Genomic DNA, 23,187 nt, shown 5'->3' with positions numbered 1-23,187 from the left:
AGCTGCATGCCATACTTGGAGGACACTCCATCACCACCCTTCACACCATCATTGATACCCCTGAGGAGCCTGAGTCACAGGCTCTTGTCATGAACAGCGAGGGCAAGGAGGAGGTGGAGAAGGGTGGAGGACATGATACTGGGGAATCCAGCTATCCCATAAGCCAGGACCTCTTTCTGATTCCACCACATTCCAGTCAGTCTCTGGAGCACAGACAAGCCGAATGAAGGGGAAGTTACCTCGAGTAAGTGATCTCCCATTACAGGGATGGCACCCCCAATTTAGCAGGACATAGCTATTGTCTTTTCATTAATTTACTCGTACTACAAGGGGTAGCGGTACAACAGAGGGAGGTAGAGTTGTTATCTACTTTTCGTTCCCTTATAGAGTTAGGCAGGGTGGCCATGTTTATGTACACAAGCATGTCCCTTGAATCCTCCTGAGAGGTTTTGCTGAAATTTTCATGAAGATATTCTGCAATCCTTTCCCAAAGATTTGTAGGGATCATTAATCATATTTACAAGCCATACTCGATGGGGCCCACATTCTGAAAGAAATTTTTCCTGAACAACCTCTTCTGGCCTTCAAACAACCTCCCAACCTCACCAAACTCATCTTCAGAAGCTAGCTCCCCACAGACCAGGAAACAACCACTGAAAGCAAAACCAGACCTGCCATCAGAACAGATGCAAAAACCGTGGGCATATCTCCACTATTATGATAATAAATACCCCCCACAACACACCTTTCAAGATCCATGGATCCTACACATTCCTATCACAACATGTGGTGTACTTCATCCACTGCACTATATGATCCGTAACAACTATGTGGGTGAAACCAGATAATTACTATGCTCTTGAATGAGCTCACACAGAAAAATGATAAAAGAAAATATCATCTCTGGGTGAACACTTTTCAAAAGTGATCATTCCATATCTGACCTCTCAGTCCTCATCCTCAAAGGAAATCTGCACAACACTTTCAAAAGACAAGCCTGGGAGCTTCTGTTCATAACTTTGCTAGACACTAAAAATCAAGCACTTTATAAAGACACTGGATTTATGTTTTATTACAATAATCATTAATCCACTAACCACCACCCCCTTTTCTGTTCTATGACTGCAATAATATTAACTGGCCACTCCACCTTGAATGGTCTCTTACAAAATGTGTTAACTACTTAAACTAAACAATCTGTTCCAGCTTGTATTTAGCTATGACATTCTGAGTATCTTTCCCAAACATGAAGAAGAGCTATTAATAAAAACTATTAATAAAAAAATATTAAAAAGTCATAGAATCATAGAAGATTATGCTTGGAAGAGACCTCAGGAGGTCATCTAGTCCAAACCCCTGGTCAAAGCAGGACCAACCCCAACTAAATCATCCCAGCCAGGGCTTTGTCAAGCCAGGCCTTAAAAACATCTAAGGATGGAGATTCCACCACCTCCCTAGGTAACCCATTCCAGTGCTTCACCACCCTCCTTGTGAAATAGTTTTTCCTAATATCCAACCTAGACCTCCCCCACTGCAACTTGAGACCATTGCTCCTTGTTCTGTCATCTGCCACCACTAGCTCCATCCTCTTTGGAACCCCCCCTTCAGGTAGTTGAAGGCTGCTATCAAATCCCTCCTCAATCTTCTCTTCTGCAGACTAAATAATCCCAGTTCCCTCAGCCTCACTGTACTGTTTCACTGTCCATTACATTTCCATTAACTATTTTTGAATGGATAACACATGCAGTTGTTTGTTTAGCAATGCAATTTGTTTATAAAATGAAAACATTATCTTGTAACCTTAATACAAAGGCAATGATGTTTTTGTTTTTTTATTGTTAACATTTAGATTTCGGGAATACAAAGCCATTGAAACTTTGGTAGTACTACTGACTGATCAACCTGAAGAAGTCCTTGTGAATGTGGTTGGAGCATTAGGGGAATGTTGTCAGGAGCCGGCAAATAGAGCTATTATCCGGAAATGTGGTGGCATCCCACCCCTAGTTAATTTACTTACTGGAACCAATAAGGCACTTCTTGTGAATGTCACAAAAGCAGTGGGAGCTTGTGCAACAGAACCTGAAAATATGATGTAAGTTGCTCATCTTCATTCTAAATGGTTCATGTAAATGAAAAATACTGGCAATTGTGTTGGCTAAACATTGGACATTCTAACATGAATATAGTTAAGGTTGTTATACAAAATGAAAAAAAGGAGAGATTTATTTGCCATCAGATTCTGCATTTAAGTCACAGAATAGTTAATTTGTATATTGTCCCATTATACCAAATATGTGATGTATTATTTTAATATCAGCCAGCTCAGAATATTATTCATAACACACTAGTATGACCTCCTCTGCATTAAAACTCCAGTTAATTTCTCAGTTGTTTCATAGTGTAAGCACATTTATAGGTTTTGCTTTTGTCAGGTTAGTGTTGGCTTTATTCAGTGACTGTTTTGAACAATACCTGTATTTTTGGCTTTCCACAGAATGTGTATTTTTGTTATGTGTTACTGTAGATAATGCTATATAGAAAGACAAACATTTCAGCAGAAAAATACTTTATTGGAAGAAAAAGCTTTTGTATTCTTGAAAGATTAGGATAAACCTTTAAAATTATTGATTTTATCCAGATCTGATTTAAACTTTCTGAACTAGTTTATAAATTCCTGTTTTCAAGTGCTCACAGCTGAGGACATACTTTTCCTCAACTTACCCTACATTGAGTAATTATAGAAAATTATAGAAAAGTTATAGTAACAGAAATGTGTTCAGTTAGCACTGTGAAAAAGGTTTTTTGAAACTCTTATAATAGGAATATTATTAGTATTTTAACTTGGAAACAAAAAATCCATGTTAATTCTCTTTATAAATTAACACACACCCCCTTTCTCTTTTTAGGCAAGTATATAGCCCCCCCACCACCACCACCACCAGCAGCAGCACACACACAGAACCAAAGAAAAAAGTTGGTGTTTTATTCAGAACATTACTGCTCTCTGACTTGTTTTCTAATGTCAGATTTGTACAGCTTGCGAAAATCAAACTTTAAATTTTGTGAGAAATGTTCCAATAAAATATCCAGGTCTGCATTTAGTATGTCTGCTGTGTTTAGAACAGGGACATTTTCCCCAAGGTTGTGGGCATAATTCCCTCCTCACACATGAGCATGGTCAGAAAGAGATAGTTGTCTTATTCCTCTGCTGTTCTGATTTGCATAATTCACTTGATATTCATATAGCACTGCAAAGATTCCTTTTGCTGAATAGGGCTTTTGTTTTCATGCTTTGGCTGTCACCCAGTGGCAAAAGCCTAGATAGTGCACAACTGTAAACATGGCATATATGAACAGTGTTAGTCATGTAGTATAAAAGTATGCATAAATGAAATAAACTCCACAGAATATTTCATATGAAGAATTGTAAGCATCAGCCGTATACACTAATATATTAACCCAACAGAATGAACATCATAAATCAACTGAGAAATTCAAACACCAATAAATATAAATTGACACTCGTAAAACCTCAGACATATTCCAGTACTCAAGGCTATCACTTCAAATACCCAGTATGGATAGCTTCATTCTGAAATGTGGTCAATCTAAGCACCAAAAATAACATAAGTTATTGCTAAAATTGTGGTCAAACAAAGTCCATCTTGTGTTTGAGAAGGAGAGAGTACAGGTTGTTTGGGAGGAAATTTTAAAAAGGGTTGCCAGGATTGGGGGAAGGAATTGAATCTCAAATTAGAATCATATGAAAATTTGTCTCCATTGAAATTATTCTCAACACTAGATAACTAAGGAAGTAAATTTGTAGTCCAGGACTAAAATGTATTTTTTATTACTAGAAAAAAAGCAGGCACAGCTAACTACTTATTATGAGCTAGACTGTGCCTTTCACACGTAACTCTTTGCAGACTGCAGTGCTGATCTGCTCCATCCCTCAGCAGTACTGGGAGAGATTGTGCTACAGTCTTTCCTAGGATTCAATCCTGCAAGATGCAGAGTACTCTAGTCCTGATCCAGAAAAGCAATTAAGTACATATTTAAGTCTAAGCATATGATTTAATTCCATTGACTTCAGTGGAACTAATCACATGCTTAAAATTCAGCATATGCTTAAATGATTTGCTGGATTTAGTGCTAAGCACCTTAAAGGAATGAAACACTAGAGTTCCCCATCATGCACGGCGGGTGCACACTCTGGGTCATCCATCGTTTTTCCTGGTGTACCAGTTCTGCTCCACAGACAGGCCAGAGAACTGAAGCCATTGCCCCTCTGCTTCCCCACACTATCCTTTTCTAGGCAGTTTGGCTAACAAGGGAGATGAGGATAAACAGTCACTACCATATCACTCAATGCCAAACACCAAATGTGGGACATAATGTGTGACAAAACCAAAATGTGAGACACACAAAAATTATTCATGCAGGAAACTTAAAATGCTGTGGGGTTCATTCCTGTCGTATAAATATTTTTTTCTGTAAGTGTCAACAGAAATATGAGGGGATACCTAATATGTGTGGAAAGTAGCTAATTTGGGGACTAAAATGAGTGACATTCCTTGCAATGAGAGACAGTTGAGAGGCATGGTCCCTGTTCACAGGGCCTGCCATTGTGATTGGCTCACTGACTTTATTGAGGCCAGGATTTCACCCCATATCTCAAAATGCTTTACAGAGTTAATTAGTAGAATCATAGAAATTTAGGGCTGGAAGAGGCCTCAGAAGGTTGTCTAGTCCAGTGTTTCCCAAACTGTGGGTCACAGAAAATTTCTAGATGGGTTGCAGGCCTGGTGCAGAGAGAAGATTCTGGGGTGGGAGGTGTTGAAGAGCAAGTCCACCCTGCAGTGGCAGCTCCTGTCCTGGCTCCCCACTCCGAACATTGCAACCTGGTGCACAGGATCACAGCACTTATCAGGTTTGGCCTGGTTGCTCGTCTGTTATGACAGATGAGCAGCTGGACCAAATTTTAGTGAATTGTGTTGTGATCTGGCACACAGAAGGGCACTGAGCCAAATCTGAATGGTGCTGCAACCCTGTGCGCCGGGTCATAACACTCAGAGCAGGGAGCCAGGCCCAGCCCCGAGGCACGGGAGCCACCATTGCGGGGCGAGTGTGGGCAGGATCACTCTCCAACACCTGCCCCCACCCAGACCTCCCCTCCAGGCTGGGATTAGTCTTGTAGTGCTGTAGTGGAGGGCGCTGCTGGTCATTGCCCTCTTGGCAGGGCAAGGAGGAGGAGGTGGTAGAGAAAGAGAAGGACACTGGCCTGTGATTTTGGGGGGCCTCCCCAAATTTGGAGCCTTGGTGGGTCACAAAAAAAGACAAAATGCAATTGGTTCGTCATCTTACACAAAAGTTTGGGAACCACTGATCTAGTCTATCCCCTCCCACACTGAGGCAGGACTAAATATACTTAGACCATCCATGATAGGTGTTTGTTTAACTTGTTCTTAAAAACCTATAAAGACAGGGTTTCCACTATCTCCCTTGGTAACCTGTTCTAGTACTTAACTACCCTTATAGTTAGAAAGTTTTCCCTAAAATCTCCCTTGCTGCTGATTAAGCCCATTACTTCTTGTCTTGCCTTCAGTGCACATATAGAACAATGGATCACCATCCTTGCTATAACAGCCCTTAACATATTTGAAGACTATGATCAGGTTCCTCCTCAGTCTACTTTCCTCTAGATTAAACATTCTCAGTTTTTTTAACCTTTCCTCATAGGTCAGATTTTCTAAAGCTTTTATCATTTTTGTTGCTCTCCTATGGAATGTCTCTAATTTGGCCATATATTTCTTAAAGTGTGGCATCCAAAACTGGACACAGTACTCCATCTGAGGCCTCACAAGTGCCAAGTAGAGCAGAACAATTACGTCCCATCTTTCACATACAACACTCCTGTTAATATACCTAGAATGATATTTGTCTTTTTCACAACTGCATAACATTGTAGACTCATATTCAATTTGTGTTCCGCTATACACCCCAGTCCCTTTTCAACAGTGCTGCTGTCTAGCCAGTTATACCCCATCTTGTGTTTATGCATTTGATTTTTCCTTCCTAATGTAGTAGTTTGCATTTGTCTTTATTGAATTTCATCATGTTGATTTCAGACCTGTTCTCCAATTTGTCAAGGTTGTTTTGAATTCTAATTGTGCCTTCCAAAGTGCTTGCAATCTCTCCCAGCTTGGTGTCATCAGCAGATATTATAAGCATACTCTCCACTTCATTATCCAAGTAATAAATTAAAATATTGAATAGTATTGGGACCAGAACAGACCCCTGAAGGACCCCACTAGATATGAACTCCCAGTTTCACAGCAGACCATTGTAACTACTGTTTGAGTATATTTTTCAACCAGTTGTGCACCTACCTTATAGTAATTTCATCTAGACCACATTTCCCTAGTTTCATTATCAGAGTGTCTTACGGGACTATTTCAAAAGCCTTACTAAAATCAAGATGACAGTGAACTTCAAGAAAGCACACTTTAACAGACTCAGAGAATTGGTAAGTAAGGTCCCCTGGGAAGAAAATCTGTGGGGAAAAGGAGTTCAGGACAGCTGGCAGTTTTCTCTCAAAGAGGCAGTATTAAAGGCCCAACGGTAAACTATGCCAGTGTGGAGGAAAGAAAAATGGAAACATGGATGATTGCTTTTTTATTCCTTAGCAATTTGTCCATGTTTTCACTTTTTCTAGGATTCTTTTTTAATGAACAGGTTCTTAAAGAGCTCCTGATCCAGCCATATTGGCCTCTTACTATTCTTCCTATATTTCCTCCACAGTGGGATAGTTTACCATTGGGCCTTTTCCATATAGATTTTCTTCCCATGGGACCTTACTTACCCGTAATCCGAGTTTGTGAGTCTGAAGGTGGAAGGCAACTTGAGAGAAAGTGATCATAAAATTACAGATATCATGACTCTAAGGAAAGTAAGGAGGGAGAGCAATACAATGAGGACATGAAGTCTGTAATTTTATGGTCACTTTCACCCAAGTTGCCTTCCACCTTCAGATTCACAACCAATTCCTCCCTGTTAGTCAGAATCAAGTCTAAAATGGCTGCCATCCAAGTTACTTCCTCCAGCTTTTGAAACAAGATGTCCCCAACACATTCCAAGAACCTATTAAAGATTTCCAACAGATGTCTGGGTAATTAAAGTCCCCCATTACTACTACTTATGTTTTGGATATTTCTGTTGTTTGTTCTAGAAATGCCTTATTCACCTCCTTCTCTTGAGTTGGTGGTCTATAGTAGACTCCTACCATGACACTGCTCCCTTTTATCCCCTTCTATATTCACCCAGACACTTTCAATTGGTCTGCCTCTCACCTTCTTGTGTACCTCAGAACCAGGGCTGGGTTAAATAATTTGTGGCCCTTTGCACTATGGCAATTGGGGCCCTCTACCTTCTGTACCTCTGAGGGAGAGCATCCCTCAGGTGTAGGAGGCCCTGGGGGGGTTGGGTCCTGCCTTCAGGGGGTAGGCGGCCCTGGAGAGGATTCTATTCTGAGGAGTGGGAGGCCCAGAGGGAAGGGTCAGACCTGCCCCCGGTGGAGTGGGAGGCCCAGATGGGGATTAGAGAGCCTGCTCCTCACTCACTCCACTCCACAGAGGCTCCTGTCTCATGGGGCTGGGCTGGTTCCCCGCTCTGCCCCATTGGCTCTCACCTCAGCATGCAAGCATTGCCGTGCCCCAGTGACGCCCTGCCCTGCTTTCTTCCTGGCCCTGGGTTGATTTTTGTGTGTGTGTGCAGACTGATTTTCTTTTTCCAGTGGTCCAGAGATGGGGGCCTCATGCAAGTGCACTGAGTGCACAGTGGTTAATCTGAGCCTGCTTAGAACAACTGTATATATTCTTGATGTACAATGCAGCACCTGCTTACTTTTTTTCCTGCCTCTCCTTCTGAACAAACTATTCCCCTCCATGCCAATAGGGATAGGGATAGAGATAGGAAGGGAGAACCATATGTTTTCAGATGTGATCTGAAAAGAGATGGCCAATTCATGAGGTGGAGCTGTACAGAAGAGTTTGCACAAATAGTGTCAAGATATTGTGAGAATGGACAGAGAAACCTAGATAGGCAAGCAGAATCAATGAAGAGAGCCATAGTGAGAATCATAATTCCATGTGGTTGCATCATGTTCAGTGTATTCTTTGTTTTATTTATGCAAAATGATTAATGTTTACTAGGGACTAATGTCATGCCTAACGTAAAGTTTCCAATGAAGTTGTTTATGAATAATATACAAAACAAACCTTCAATTAAAAAGTTTAGCATCTGATATTCCCCCCTTTTTAGGTTTTTCTCACATAAAAGCTGGGAAATTCTTCCCTTGGTGAGGAAGGTGGCAGGTTGGCTTCCTCACTCACATAGAACCAGTCTGGAATTGGACACCAAAACTCTGTGGATCTCCTGTAGAAAATTCTTTGGAAGCTGACTGCTGCTAGTGGAGCTCTGCTGCCACAGAGTCCTCTGCCAGTTGTTGCCCCTGAAAATCCTCCCTTTCCAAGGAAGAGGGGTTGTAGGCCAGGTAAATCTGATTCAATCAGCAGAGAGAAGTCTGTTGGCCTCATAACACTGCCCCTAGCCTGTCCCAGCAAGATCAGTAGAGTCTGAATCCTACAGAACACCTGCAGGAGACCTTCCCTGGGGACAGGAATGGAGAAAGTATTTTGCAGAACTCTCCTCTGCCTTGCACAGCTCTCCAGCCTGGATTTGCAAAATTGGAGCATATTTTTTTAATGTTCTGATACCTCACAATTGTCTACAACAGTTTTGTGAAACTTGTCAAAAATCATCTTTCTCTGACTAACAGCAAGCTTGGAAACAAGCATGGAAAGTCTTAGCTTCAAAAGAATATATTAACTAAAGTTATGGCTAGTTCAAAGTAAAGGCTTTATATAGACATTGTTCAACCTCTGTCACTTCTGTAGTTTGGTGCTGCTATAATAATCAAGGAAGGATAATCAACTATCAACTTAATGATACTGAAATACTGAAAATAGAGTTTGGCAGTATTATGTTGAAATCCATCGCAAGGTTTATGGGGAATAGTAATAACGTTGAATTTGCCAAAACTGATGAGCAATTTCCCTCAAGCTATTAATCACCGACACTACCGCTAGAACTGAAATTTCTGACATTATTACAAATAGCAAGAGACCACATATGGGAATATTGTATTCAGATCTGGACACCTCTGAATCAGAATGAGATTCACTGGTGAGATTTGCGAGAAGAATACAAAAAATAGGGCTGAAGGGATTAATTTGAGTGGAAAGATTATAAGAACCTTGGCCAATCAAAAACTCTAATATATATGTATAATATATATGTTTTTCTAAATTTATATAGAACTTATCATCACAGGGTGGCATCCAGTAGAAGCCAGGATTTCACCCTGGGTATTTTAAGTGCTGTACAGAGATTAAAGGCAGTCAGTTCTCTGTCCTGGTCTAGGTGTAATCGTAGTCAGCTCTCCATTCTGCTCTACATGTACTCTCTGGCTGCTATTTTTTAAGCATACCATTGAGTTTTTATAGTTTTTTTAATAATGTGAGGAAGATTGGACCACCCACTGTACAGTTTTTTAATGTAGAGAAGTGACAGTTCCATGATTTGGAATCTATTAGTACACTAAACTGCTCAAGTACTAAGTATTTAGATTTATTGATTTTAGATCCCCTCCTCATCCCAGAATATAAATACAGGATAGTATATTATCCTGTTATAATAAATCAGATTTAGAAACATATACAAGTATGTACCTAAAAATAAATTGATATTGCAATTATATAAAATAGATCAGAAAACTAACACAGAGAGCCCTTCCCCAAATCTTGCCTCTACCATATCTTCTCATTTTTCAAAAAAAGGCAGCTAAATGTAAATCTTTTGGTAAGATACTCTCATTGTGAATTTCCCCCAGCCACAAGACTTTGAAACAGTAGGCTTTGTCTACACTATGGACCACAGCTCTCCTGCCGGCATAATTAAATCACCCCCCAATGAGCAGCAGTAGCTATGTTGGTGGGAAACGCTGTCCTGCTGACATAGCACTGTCCACAGTGGCACTTTTGTTGGTGAAACTTATGTCGGTCAGGGGTGTGTTTTTTTCACACCCTGACTGGCAAAAGTTTTGCTGACAAAAGTGCTAGCATAAGTGTTCATTATATCAGCAGAAAGGGCTACAGTGCCCCTATTTACTCCATCTCCGTTAATCTTTTCAGAGTGCTAATGGAACTGCAAATTATCCTGATGAAAGATGGTTGCCTGGAATCCTTTGTCATCTGATTTTGTTAATGGTTTTTAATTTGATAGGAGTGCTGTGTAGGGAGGCTTGCCACCTCATTCCCTACTACACCTTTATATAGGAATGATATCAGCAAGTAACTTCTTTTTGAGGGATCTGCTCAATTATGCCCAGAATAACTATCTGTACCTAGCAGATGAAATGCTCCTTTTTTGGTCTCTTGGCAACCTCTTCATACATCCATCTTTCATTTTCAGTCTTTTCAAGGTGATGGGGATCCACGAATGTCTTCCTCTAGAAAAAAAACAAAGCAAGCTCCCTTGGATACTGTGTGTCTTTCAGGCGATGAGAGCTTCTGGCTACAGTTTTTGTGCCCTCTCTGGTTCAGCTGACTGATCCCCTCTTCTCTCTCACAATTCCTATTTGTTTTTTCCAGTGAGTGGCTTCAGATGTGTCCTAGTAGATCACCTGTTTGTACTGTTAGTTCTTGCCTTGGAAAATCTGACTTGTAGGTCTTAATACCCTCCCTTCCCCCTATACTTGGCAGGGGTAAGGGGTTAGCAACTGCAACTCCAGCTCTGCACCATGGGCGGATTCCCTTGCACTGAGGTGATCCTCCCATGTCCAGCTGTTCTTGACCTAATATTCACCAGCAGTGTAGCGCAAAGTAGCCACATCACAGGGGAGAATCTGGACCTTAGTGTAGATTGAACATTTTCAAACAGAAACTAGCATTATGTTGTTTCCCTAGTTGCATTTGTTCAGCAAGCTATGGTTGAGCAATCTCGTATTGTGTGGCATCTCTGTTTTTCCTGGAACCAGATCTCATGCATTACTAAAATCATCATGTTAGCATAAGCAATTACTACCAGCTATTTGAATCTATACACACTGTTTGACAGGGGAACTTGTCTAGTACTTTGTGTAATTAATTAAAAAAAAAAAATAAATACTCAAGTTCCTAAATTGAATATTGCAAATAATGAGGATGGAGAGGAATCATTTAGAATTATTCAAGAGGGGGATAATAATTAGGAGGATGGGATTAAGAAAGTGAAAATTTAGGTTGAATATCAGGAAAAGTTTCAATAGTGAAGTCTATTAGATTGTGGAATAATTTCCTAAGGGAAATGCTGGAATCCCCGTAACATGGAATGATTACGTGCTAGACTGCCCAAAGCACTAGAAAATATACTGCAGAGAGCAAACCTGCATCAGCAAGGGGGTAGGATTAGATGATTATACATTAATCCAGTTCCCTCTCTTATGAAGATAGGTCTTCTGTAGATCTTTTCTGTTTGGTTTCTCTATGGTTCTTTTAGCGTGACACCGTAAATTTCTCTGCATATGGAAGGTCTGAGTAGGCACTTTTTGCTATGCTCCACCTAACCTTGGTGATATTCTAAGGCAACTCATGGAAATTAAATTGTTCTAAGTGTAGATATGGGCATGGGGAGGGAAGAGATGGATCATGAAATGTAGCTCTGATCTACATCTTCATTCTGAAATTACATTTTTCTTCAAATTAGTCCACTCCCTCATCCTCATATTAATGCAGCTTTAACACAGGATGAAGCCCTTGGAGGCTGGGTGAGCATGCAAGCTTCTTCCTGGTGGTATGGTAGGCACTTGTATAGCAACAGGTAATTTATCTTTCCCCAAAGCATAGCTGTGTGAATGGGCTTCACCAATCCAAGGTACAAAATGCATTGTTATTCTCCATATGTAGTGATGTGTCCCCACCAACTGCAATGTTCTTATTTTTTATTTTGAGGAAGTTCTTTTCCAGTCATTCTTTTTCTATTAATGATTCTACATGCGTTTATTTCTTATTCCATTTTTTAAAATTTTACTACATTTTCATGAGTCTTTTTTTTTTAGAAAATCTATAGATTTTAAATCTAGTTTTCAGTGCTGAGGCATTAGAGTCTTATGGACTAAAATATAAGATTATTTTAGCCAGATGGATTTAGAGTCACTGATATACAATTTATCAAAGCAGTTTGCAAAAAATATTGTGAAAGTTTTAAAAAACATATTAAATTGTGGTGTCAGAAAAGATGAGATTACACTCTACCAGAAGTAAACCCTGTAATTTTACCAGTGAGCACAAAATAGATTCAGTATAACATTGTTTGTTTATGTTTGTACATGTGGTCTGAGTTGGCAGGAGATACACTCAGACTTCTCAAAAGTGCTGGCAAATAGTATTGTTTCAAAGAAGATGATAGATATAACAAACAGATGTCTAGAGGGCATGCATGTTTGTTTGAGCAATCCATGTTAAAGTTTACACTGGAAATATTCAATATCAAATTATTTGAATGCAAAATCAGTTTGTATAGATTACATTTTTATTAAAATGTAGGAATATAAAATTGCTATGTGTTCCTAGAACTGTTATCCTGGCCAGCAAACAAATTTAGCCATGATGGCCTTGTAGGTCTTTAAAATAAATACAGTGAAACCTGTGTGAAAGACCATCTTTATTAAGTAACTAGTGATCCTAAGCAACAACCCCAAGGTCTTCCCAAGCATTTTATGATATTAAATTATCTAAGTAACAACCTCTCCAGTATGACCAAAGTCTGCCTAGAATTGGTCATAGAAACAGCAGAAACATCTCATCCTAGGAAACTTACTGAACTGCTTTGAAATTCAGTGCCCATAAGGCATGCATTCTATATGCATATAGTTGGCCAGCTGTTTTGAGTGCCCCTGGAAATTAGTTTTGTAAGGGGAATCCTCAAATAGTGCAGAGCTGACAGCAGCTCTATGCCACCCTCACTCTTGGTTTGTGGTATAGAAGTTGTGGCCAGTGGAAAAGGGCACCGATGGAATACACTCTGGTTATTCCCAGTTGCCAGAACAGCTGCTTGAGGCCATGGAAAACCTACAGGCTGCTCTAAATTGTGCCACTGAACAAGCCAGAGGAGTCTCCAGGCAGCCCCAGAACTCTGGGCCTGAAAAGGTAGCATGCAGCCCCCTTTCCCCACTTCCATGTGTCAGCTGCACTGAGTTCAGCTCAGTCACAGCTCAGGCCTGGTCTACACTACAGGCCTATGTCAGTATAATTACGTTGCTCAGGAGTGTGGAAAATCCACACCCATGAGCGACTCAGTTATATCGACCAAACTTCCGGTGTAGACAGCACTATATCAATGGGAGGGTTTCACCCGTCGACATAGCAGCTTTGTCCATTCTTTCTTATTATGCATTTTAAGTCTGCTTTGGGCCCAGTACTGTTCCATTGTTGAAGAGAATGGCAGAACTCCCTTTAACAGGGGCAGGATCGGGTCCATTGACTCCAATGCAAATTGCAAATGCTCAGCACTTCACAGGTTTCGACCACCAGTGTTTCTTGTTCTGGTTATTCCATCTTGAATGGACTTTGTGAGCCAGAATCTGAGTGTAGCTATACACTTGTAACATTGACTTCACTGGGAATTTTGTGTGAAGGCCAGTAAGTCATTTTCATATGAATCTGCATACTTCAGCTAAATTAGTCAATAAATAAATGATGAGGAAATATAATAAATTTAATATTTGCCTCCATTTTTCATTAGACATTTTTGAATGTATTATTCGGAAATGGTACATAGCTTACCAATACCTGACTTAGACTTTGCAGTTATGAATGCAGCTATTTATGTGGCAAGAAGAAAATCGTGGCTAAAGGAAATAAGCAATGGGGAATATGTGAGAGAGCAGGAGAAGAGAAAAGAAAATCTGGAAAGACTAAGAAGAGATAGAGACAAAAAAAAACAACAGATGAAGAAAAAGCCATCTCACCAGAAAAAGAGCTTTGTTAGCCAATACGTATGTGTTAGATGTAGTAAACACCACACTAATGGTATTATGTGCATGATATTAATATAATATACATTATATATATGGATGTTGGGAAGGTATGTTAACTGAATGTATTATACTCCTCCCACAATTCTGTTCCCCCATGTCAGGTATCCCACAATGCTTTGCAAAGCTAAAGTCAGCTTGGCATTAGAAAATAGGAAACTTGTCAAAGCAATAATACATGAATACTCTATACCCAGTACTGTTAGGGAGTACTATCATGGCTCATCATCACCTGTAATGTAGTATTCAAAACAAGATATGGGAAAATACAGGGATGTACCATGGACAAAGCTGGAACACTTGGTTGAAAAAGGCCCCTGGCGGCTCTGGTCAGCACTGCTGACCGGGCCATTAAAAGTCCAGTTGGCAGTGCAGTGGGGCTGCCAGGCTCCCTGCCTGGCTCCACAAGGCTCCCGGGAAGCAGCCAGCATTACCCTCTGGCTCCTAGACAGAGAGGCAGCCACAGGGGCACTGCCCACAGCCCCTGCCCCAAGGGCCGTCTCCGCAGGTCCCATTGGCCAGGAACTACGGCCAATGGGAGCTGTGAGGATGGTGCCTGCGGGCGGGGTCATCACGCAAAGCCCCCTGGCCACCCCTTCATCTAGGAGCCAAAGGGACATGTTGCCACTACTCGTGAGCTGCCTGAGGTCAGCACCGCCCGGAATTCACATCCCGAACCCCCTCCTATACCCCAACTCCCTTCCCCATCTTGGAACTCCCTCCCACATCCAAACTCCCTTCCAGAGCCCACACCCTGCACCCCAATCACCTTTCCCAGCCCAAAGCCCCCTCCTGCACCCTGAATCCCCCATTTCTGGCCCCACCCTAGAGCCCGCATCCCCAGACTAGAGCCCCTATGCCCTTCCATACCCCAACCCCCTGCCTCAGGCCTGAGCCCCCTTCCACACTCCAAACCCCTCAGCCCCAGCCCGGAGCCCCCTCCTGCACCCCAAATCCCTCATCCATGGCCCCACCCCAGAGCTCGTGCTCACAACCAGAGCCGTCACTTCCTCTCACACTCCAGCCCCCTGCCACAACCCAGAGCCCCCTCCCACACTCTGAACCCCTCAGTTCCACCCCCCAGCCCAGAGCCCCTCCTGCACCCTAAACCCCTCATCCCTGGCTCCACCCCAGAGCCCACACCCCTAGCCGGAGCCCTCACCCTCTCCCACACCCTAACCTCTTGGAATAGCCTGATGAAAATAAGTGAGTGAGCAAGGGTGGGGGGAGCAAGCAACGGAGGGAGGAGGGATGGAGTGAGCAGGGGCGGGGCCTGGAGGAAGGGGTGGGGGCATGGGCGGGACCATGGGGAAGTGGGCGGGGCAAGGGTGTTTGGTTTTCTGCTATTAGAATTTGGGAACCCCAGACAAAGCTGGCACAGACTAGTGGGTTAAACTTAAACTTCAAGTGACGTATAGGGGGCTTTTAGCTTGTAAACAACCACAATATAAATAGAAGTACGTTTAGGTACGTATCTTTAAAGCACACCTTCTGTGTAAGGTGAATATGCTGCAAGATAAGAATTGCTTCCTTGAAGGAGGGTATGTATGTCTTCTTTTCTTACTGTGTTGCTTTATCTTTAGACAATAAATTTGGCTAAATTTGGTTTATTGGTCTCTTGAACATTTTTAAGAACAAACCCCACGAGTGAAGTCAGTCAGTTGGTTATACTGTTAATCAATAGCCTCAACTTTAGTCACACACAAGAAATGTTGCTTCCAGAAAAGCCAGGTCAGGCATTGGGAAGTGGTAGATGCTTCAAGGAGGAAGGATAGTTTTTTGATAGTTTCAGTTCCACTGAACTGTGACTCAGGAAACCTGGTCAATTTCTCGACTCTGCCACACAGTCCCTGTGTGACCCTGGGAAAATTACATAATCTCTGTGTGGCTCAGTAATGTCCGTAAAAGGGGGATAATAATTTCTTTCTTCTGCCTTTTGTCTGACTCTTCTGTTTTGTTTGCAAACTCTATGGGACAGGAACAGTCTCTTATTAAGTGTTTGTGCAGTATCTAGCACAATGGTGTCCCAATCTCAGTAGTGGCAACAGGTGCTGCTGTCATACAAATAAATAATAATAATATGGGATACAACCTAATCTGAGCCAAGACACACTGTGCTGATGAGTGCAGTATGAAAAATTATAGACTAGAATAGCAGATAGGAAAACTGAAAACATAATGACAGTCAATTTGAAAGGGAAAGGAGGATTAAAGGAAAATACAAGAGAAAGCTGAACCAGCCTAGAAGTTGTGGTCTGTAGTGCAGTGCAGGAAACCTGAGCTCAATGCATAACCTCTGTCCCTTGATTCTAGGGCTGGTAGCAGTGATGGGCTACCATATTTGCTTAGGCAATATATTTAGTCACTCAGGAGAGGAAGTACCTCCCATTGCTCAATGGTAACTTCTCCGATTGATTAAGGATGGAGATACTCATAGACTTCAAAAGCAGTGCTGTTTGTTGCTGGTAGAAATGTGGCTATTACTGGAGTCTATGTGAAACTATGTAAAACAGGGCAAAATGAGGGAAATCTTTGGGGCTCCAGCAGAGATGCAGAGGAACCTCAAGAGATGAGGGAGAGAAAAGAAAGATTACAGTAACAAGATGTTTTGCTGAGTAGAAGACACCATATCTTCTATAGTTTACCAAGTTACTGTCATAATACTAGGGGAGAAAACAAACTAGAGCTACTTTTTGGTTAGGTGATTTCTTGGGTAATCGCTGGCTGCCATGTCTACCAAGCCAAGCTGCCAATCGCGATCGCATGCTTGTCTGCTTTTCCCATAAGCACTCTCCTGTTAGGGTCTTGTGTGCTTTTGAAAATCCCACTAGGCACCTATCTTCATCTTTAAGTGTCTAAGTACCTTTAAATATCTGTCCCTTTGTACTTTCGCCTATGCTGCCCCTTACATGCAAGGGGAAAGTCGTAATCTGTAAAGCCACCACCTTGTCCTCCTCCTTAAAAATTCACCTCTTCCATTATGCTTATAGGAAACGCCGTCAACCCTCCCCCGAAAAAGCCCTTACCATAAGATAATAGCAAGGCCATTAGCACATTGTGATTACTGCTACTAATTGTCTACAGATTGTGCACACATTTTAATTTTTCTCAGGAAAATTAACTATTATTAAAATGAGGTTTTTTTTTTTATTATTCTCATTATGGTTATGGTAAAAGATCAGAATTAGTGCCTGGGCTGGTACATTTTCATTACTGTTTTGGAAGACTGCTGTACCTCTTCAATCATTTTGGGCTTTCTTGTGCTTTCACACCAATTGTGTTAACTACATTGGCTTCACTGAAGTAAATACCAGCTATACACTGGGCCCTTTTTCAATTAAGTCCAACAGCAAAAAGTTTCCTGTTTGTGTTTTCACAGGAAAGCATTGCTGAAGTTATTGAAAGGAGAACTATATGAGATTTTGAAAGTTGTCCTTCAGTCTTTGTTACTATGTGGACCAATGGTTTACATAGTTGTGTGCTGGCTCATTATGCTGTTATGGTTTGTCCTGCTACTGCCAATGCGAACTCTGATTTCTTACTTTCTCAGTTGACTTTTCTTCTGGCAGTTGGTATATTTGGCACTGAGTATATAAATGAGATTGCCTTCAATTTAGCAGGTCTTGCATTAAAAAGGGCTTTTAAAATCAGGTTCTCCTTAGTTCTGGAGAAAAATCTAGATTTTGAGAGCAAAATTACATAACCAGGTTGCATCAATTTGTTGTAAGTAATGCCCCACGTTACTTTAAACAGAGTTCATGTCATAAGTAATTTTTTCTGCATCCTATAATTGTATGATTACGTACAGAACTGATTTTATACTTAGTTTAAAAAAATCCTGACAAACTTGCACATAGTGAACACAATTATATGTTTTTGCGTGATATTTTATAAGATTCACAATATAAGATGTGCACTATCAGTGTACAATTAAACTTTTACTTTTGAGGTTAGAAATCAAAGTATGCCTGATTTTCTTTATCTTCATCTCATCTGCTTTGAGTTTAACATATCTTTCTGAACAAAGACATGTTTGTAAAGGATATTAAGTTTTGTTTGGACTTCCTCTCCATTTAAAGTACTCAGTGGACCCTAATGTGAAGTTATGATCCCCTAGACTGATTGATATATAAACATAAGACAGATGGTGTAGAGATGACTCTGATGATAATTCATTTTTCAGCTAGTCATGAAGATACTTTGATTACTGTGTGTTTAAGTAATTATAACACAGTGTTCAATGTTAGTCTTGTTAGTAGGGAACACATGGGAAACAAGTTACACGTTATTCATGCCCAACAAAGGATGCACTGTGGTGTAACCATTTTAATTCCTAATGCTAGATTAGAAACATCGGACTTTAAGATATGTCACACTGTGAAGTAAATAAATTAAACATAAACTGAATAAAAAGTTAAGTACATATTTTTTTGGCATAAATATTTGTTTTGGAAAATATTTGTTACTATATGAAAGAAACTAGTATGTTTGAATTAAGGTTTCACCTTGCATGTAGCTCATTAAAATCGCACATAGCTTGTTTCTAGGTTTACATGAGTCTTAGATATAATGCAGTTTGACTGGTTCCTTGAATAAAGCATTTTAAGTGTAAATACTGAGAAAAAGATAAACACCCATAAGTTTTAGTTAGAAAACACATTTTTGTCTAAAAAATTTGTGCCCAACCATCTAGTGACAGTAACATTTATAGAAAATCTTGATAATATTTAGTTGCCAATAAACCACTAGCACTTAAATAACACAAGACTGTTTATTAAAAAAATCACACCACTATTCCTTAACATGACTTTTGAAACAAAATTACATAATTTCAATTTTACATTGTTTACTCCATAATGAATTATGATTTTATAATGTCTGTTTCTATAATAGGATAATTGACCGCTTGGATGGAGTTCGCTTGTTGTGGTCCTTGTTGAAAAATCCTCATCCAGATGTTCAAGCAAGTGCAGCGTGGGCTATCTGTCCCTGCATTGAAAATGCTAAGGTGAGAATATATTTACTAAAATGTAATTGTTTATAGATAAGGCTAAGATTTAGTGACTGCCCCCCAGCACCTGCTGCTGCTCAGGCACTCCCCAGGGCCAGCCACCCTAGGACCGCTGCTTGGGTGCTCCCTGAGGCCAGCCGCCCAAGCAGCAGCTGGGCGGCTGGCCTCGAGGCAGCCCCCAGGACTGCTGCTCAGGTGCTCCCCACAGCAGCCCCTGGGACCGCTGCTTGGACGCTCCCTGGGGCCAGCTGTCTTGGGCTGCCCAAGCAGTGGCCTGTGCAGCTGACCACGGGGAGCTCCGCAGCCCTGGGATCAGCTGCACCAGCCACTGCAGCTGCAAAAGTCACAGGGGTTGCAGAAAATCACAGAATCCATGACCTCTGTGACAGAATCACAGCCTTATTTATAGATCATAATCACATTTTCTCATGATTTTCAGTAATTCATGTTTACAGTCTTGCTAATTAGTCGCCTTTTACTTGTATTCTTTTAACTGCTTTAAATAATTTAATTTATTTATTTGAATATTTAAAACACAACTACACAACTACAGAAACCCATCTACTGCTCATAGCAATCTGGTTGTCCTTAATTGTACTTTCTCTATTTGTAAAATGTCATCTTTATAATAATGTAACCAGAACTCTGCATACTGTTCCCAGTAAAGCATCCTGAAAGGTGCTAGTCGAACAATAATGGAAATAAAAGTGTTCTATTAACAGACTGTGAACAGCACAGCTAGTGGGTCTCCTCTACCCTACATACCTCAACCATGTTCTCAAGGGAGCACCTTTTGGCTTGACAGCATATTTCAGTCTCCATGCCAATGAAATCCTTAGATTCTCTGCTCAGACTGCCAACAAAAAGTGCCAGTTGTGAATGGTAGTTCTTGTGCAGTAGTCAGCTGTGCACAAAGAACTGGACTATTAATTTATTTCATATAGACTGCCAAACAGAGATAAAAAGGTGACTATTTTCCTTTACTGGTCTAGAATGGATTAGACCCAATGATCCATGGTACAGAAAATATGAAAGGTTTTGTTTCTCTTAAGCATATCCCTAAAATATCTAGGAGTCTTGCATCACTAACTCTTGTACAAGGCTGGAATGATTTCTTCCAATTTCTAATGAATGCCCCCATTAACACAAGTTTTGATTTTCCTTTGTACTCTGTCACTGATATAAATCATTCTGCACAACATTTAAAGACCTGATCCTGTGAGGTGCTGGAGCCCCCTTGGAAGTACTACATCAGTGATACTCAGAACTGAGGCTCACGAGCTGCAAGTGGCTCTTTACTGTGTCTCCTGCAGCTCTTTGTAGCACATGGTATTAAAACACTGTGTGATTTAATTATTAACCAGTCTAAGTTATTAACCAACTGTAGTTGATAAAATAATAATACCTGGTCAGTCATTATGTTGTGATAATTATATATATATATATATAGTAAATGAAACAATGAATTTACACTACTATGGCTCTTTTGGGTAATGATGATCACTAATTTGGCTCCTGAACTACTGATGTCTGAGTATTACTGTACCAAATGCTCTCAACTCCCACTGAAGTCAACATTTCCTGTGAAGAACTAAGCAACTTAGAGGATCAACAATTTCTGTGTATCTACCTTTCTTTTTAATACTTTATAAACATCATGAAATAGTTGAAGGAACATTTCCTCCTGATTTTGATTCATAGATTCAGCATCTTACAGTTTTCCACACTGATTTCTATAAACCACTTACCTGCCCCTTTTCCAAACTAACCAAGTCATTCTGAATTGTATTTTCCTTTCTTTTTTATTGACACAGTCTCCTCTAAGATTTTATATTAACAAGTGATGAGTTACATGTATTTCCCTTCTTTCAAGAAAGGGATGCACCTGCCTGTATCTTGGACTGTTATTACTGATACATGTTGCCTGTATTTGATAGCTAAGACTTTTCATTATACAACTGAGTAGGTCCCCCATCACCTGTGCTTAGGGTCTATACTGGACACTTAGCTCACCTGGCTCTGAGAGTTGTATTGCCAGAAACCCCCACCCCACCCTTGAAATTCCTTTCAAAAGTGTTTTTCCTGGGCTATAGAGGGCAATGGAACAGATATTGTAGACTTAGGCTGCATTAAGGGTCACTATGCTGCCCGATTTGGTGTATGCTGTAGAAAAGATATTGAATTAAAGTTAAAACTGCTGTTTGTTAATACCAACACAATGATTTGGTTAATGTTATTTTGTGTGTGATAGATTTAAGACATTTTTTAAATGTAGAGGTAGGTTGTACTGGCCAATGCATAAACCATTCCACTTCTGGAAGCTACAAATGATAGTTTGCTGGTCTGAAGTTAGTCACTGTTTTTATACATCACTAAACCACTACACATGGTGGATTCCAGAGTGGCCTAAGAATGACTTGTGATCAAGCAGTTGCGAGTTGGCATCAATGTGATTGAGGTATTGGAGCCCTGTGGGAAAATTTGCACAACAACTGCCAGTGCTACTAGTCACCCACTTTCATGAGCATTACATTAATTTTCAAAGTTTATATATAAACTATAAATATATTAATACATGCCTCTTTTACAAAGCAAGAATAAAGGAACTGTGTAGGTCATTAATTCAAAAGAATGATCTTAATGGAAACAGATTTAGATTAATTAGTTTCTTAATTCAAAACATAAAAACCACTACTATAGTAATGTTGGTAATGACAGAATATCAGTGTACTGTCCAAGAGATGCAAATAATTATGAAAAAGTGCAAAGAAAAGTATACTCAACTCTGTTGATATTGGAATGTTAAATTATGTGTTATGAATCATGCTACCTCAAAAAACATTATTTATACTTTGTTCCAAAGCACAGCAATCCAAACAGAAAAATGTAGCAAAACTCTACAAAGGCTTTATTAATGCCATTGTGAAATTCACCTGTGGGGTAGCAGACAAAGGCTTTTCACACCACTGAAGGTGACACTGTCAATATGATTTTTTTAACTAATGCATTAAAAACAAAATCAGTTTCCTGATAGAGCAACCTTTAAATAGTAAATCCTGACATTTAAAAAATTGTTATAAGGGTTTTCTGCTCCTCTCTTTATGTTTAGAGAAATCTTTTGGGTAGTCCTGAGAGCAGAACACTTAACATGCTCAGGCTCACCCATCCTCTCCCCTAGCTATTCTCTCTGGGCACACGTCTGCTTGCTGTTTGTTCATAATTATTTTCAATTTCAGCTCTGCTGCTGATGTTACTGGTACACATCCCTTTAAAGGGATTGGGGAAGGATGAGCACCATGAACAATACACTGAAACTGACTATACCTTAAAGTGCTGTCAAGTTAGTAAAGCAATAAAACTAGGAAAAAAGGGAAAGATTTCCCCCACCCCCGCTTCCAATCTCTTAGGGGTTACTTGTAACAACGTAGTTCAACATTTTCAGATGGAAGTGTGATTTTCAAGTTGATGGCTCCCCTTGAAGCCCTATATTAAAGCTTCATGGGGAAGCTGCAGGCTGAGCAGCCATGCAGACTGTGTATCCCCTGCCTGCCATGAAAGAGGATCTCTATATTGGCTCCACATAGGTCAGCACAGAAGGCTAGGGTGGAATGGATGGGTGGGGCCATGAAATTGGCATTTATGCAGATCCAGTGGCCTCCACACTCGCAGCCCATATCTAGAGTAGGGCCACTGGTGGAGCATATGCTTCTTTCTTCTTCATGCCACATGATTACTCAGGCTTTATGCAGGAGAGGTGCATTTCACCTGTTACAGAATAATTTAACATTACCATATGTGTAAACCTACAGTGAACCTTTGTAACAAAGAAAGTTTGTTGACGTTTATAAAATTAAAATATTGCCAGTTACTGTTTTAAATTAGTGATAGTTGGTTTCCACATTTCAGTAATAAAAAATGTTAGAATATCAATTTCAGTAGTTCCCAAACTTTTCTGAATATTGTACATAAAGTTACGCTTTTTGTTCTATATGACTTTTTTGAAAAAATATATAATGTCACTTTATAAATATTTGTGTCTGCACCA

At 40.4% G+C, this 23,187-nt stretch overlaps 1 protein-coding gene across 2 annotated transcripts in view; it reads left to right on the top strand.

Moving 5' to 3' along the window:
• The window catches only part of ODAD2 (outer dynein arm docking complex subunit 2), a 165,766-nt gene that overhangs the window by 88,012 nt on the left and 54,567 nt on the right, over nt 1-23,187 (top strand). For both annotated transcript variants that reach the window (XM_054020776.1, XM_054020777.1), the window contains 2 exons: nt 1,850-2,092; nt 19,025-19,139. In XM_054020776.1, the coding sequence (XP_053876751.1) occupies nt 1,850-2,092; nt 19,025-19,139 (358 nt within the window). The remainder of the gene's footprint in view (nt 1-1,849; nt 2,093-19,024; nt 19,140-23,187) is intronic.

Source organism: Malaclemys terrapin, chromosome 2, assembly GCF_027887155.1.
Source record: "Malaclemys terrapin pileata isolate rMalTer1 chromosome 2, rMalTer1.hap1, whole genome shotgun sequence".
NCBI lineage: Eukaryota > Metazoa > Chordata > Testudines > Emydidae > Malaclemys > Malaclemys terrapin.
The sequence above is the reverse complement of the archived record's forward strand: the minus strand, read 5'-3'. Positions and strand labels throughout refer to the sequence as shown.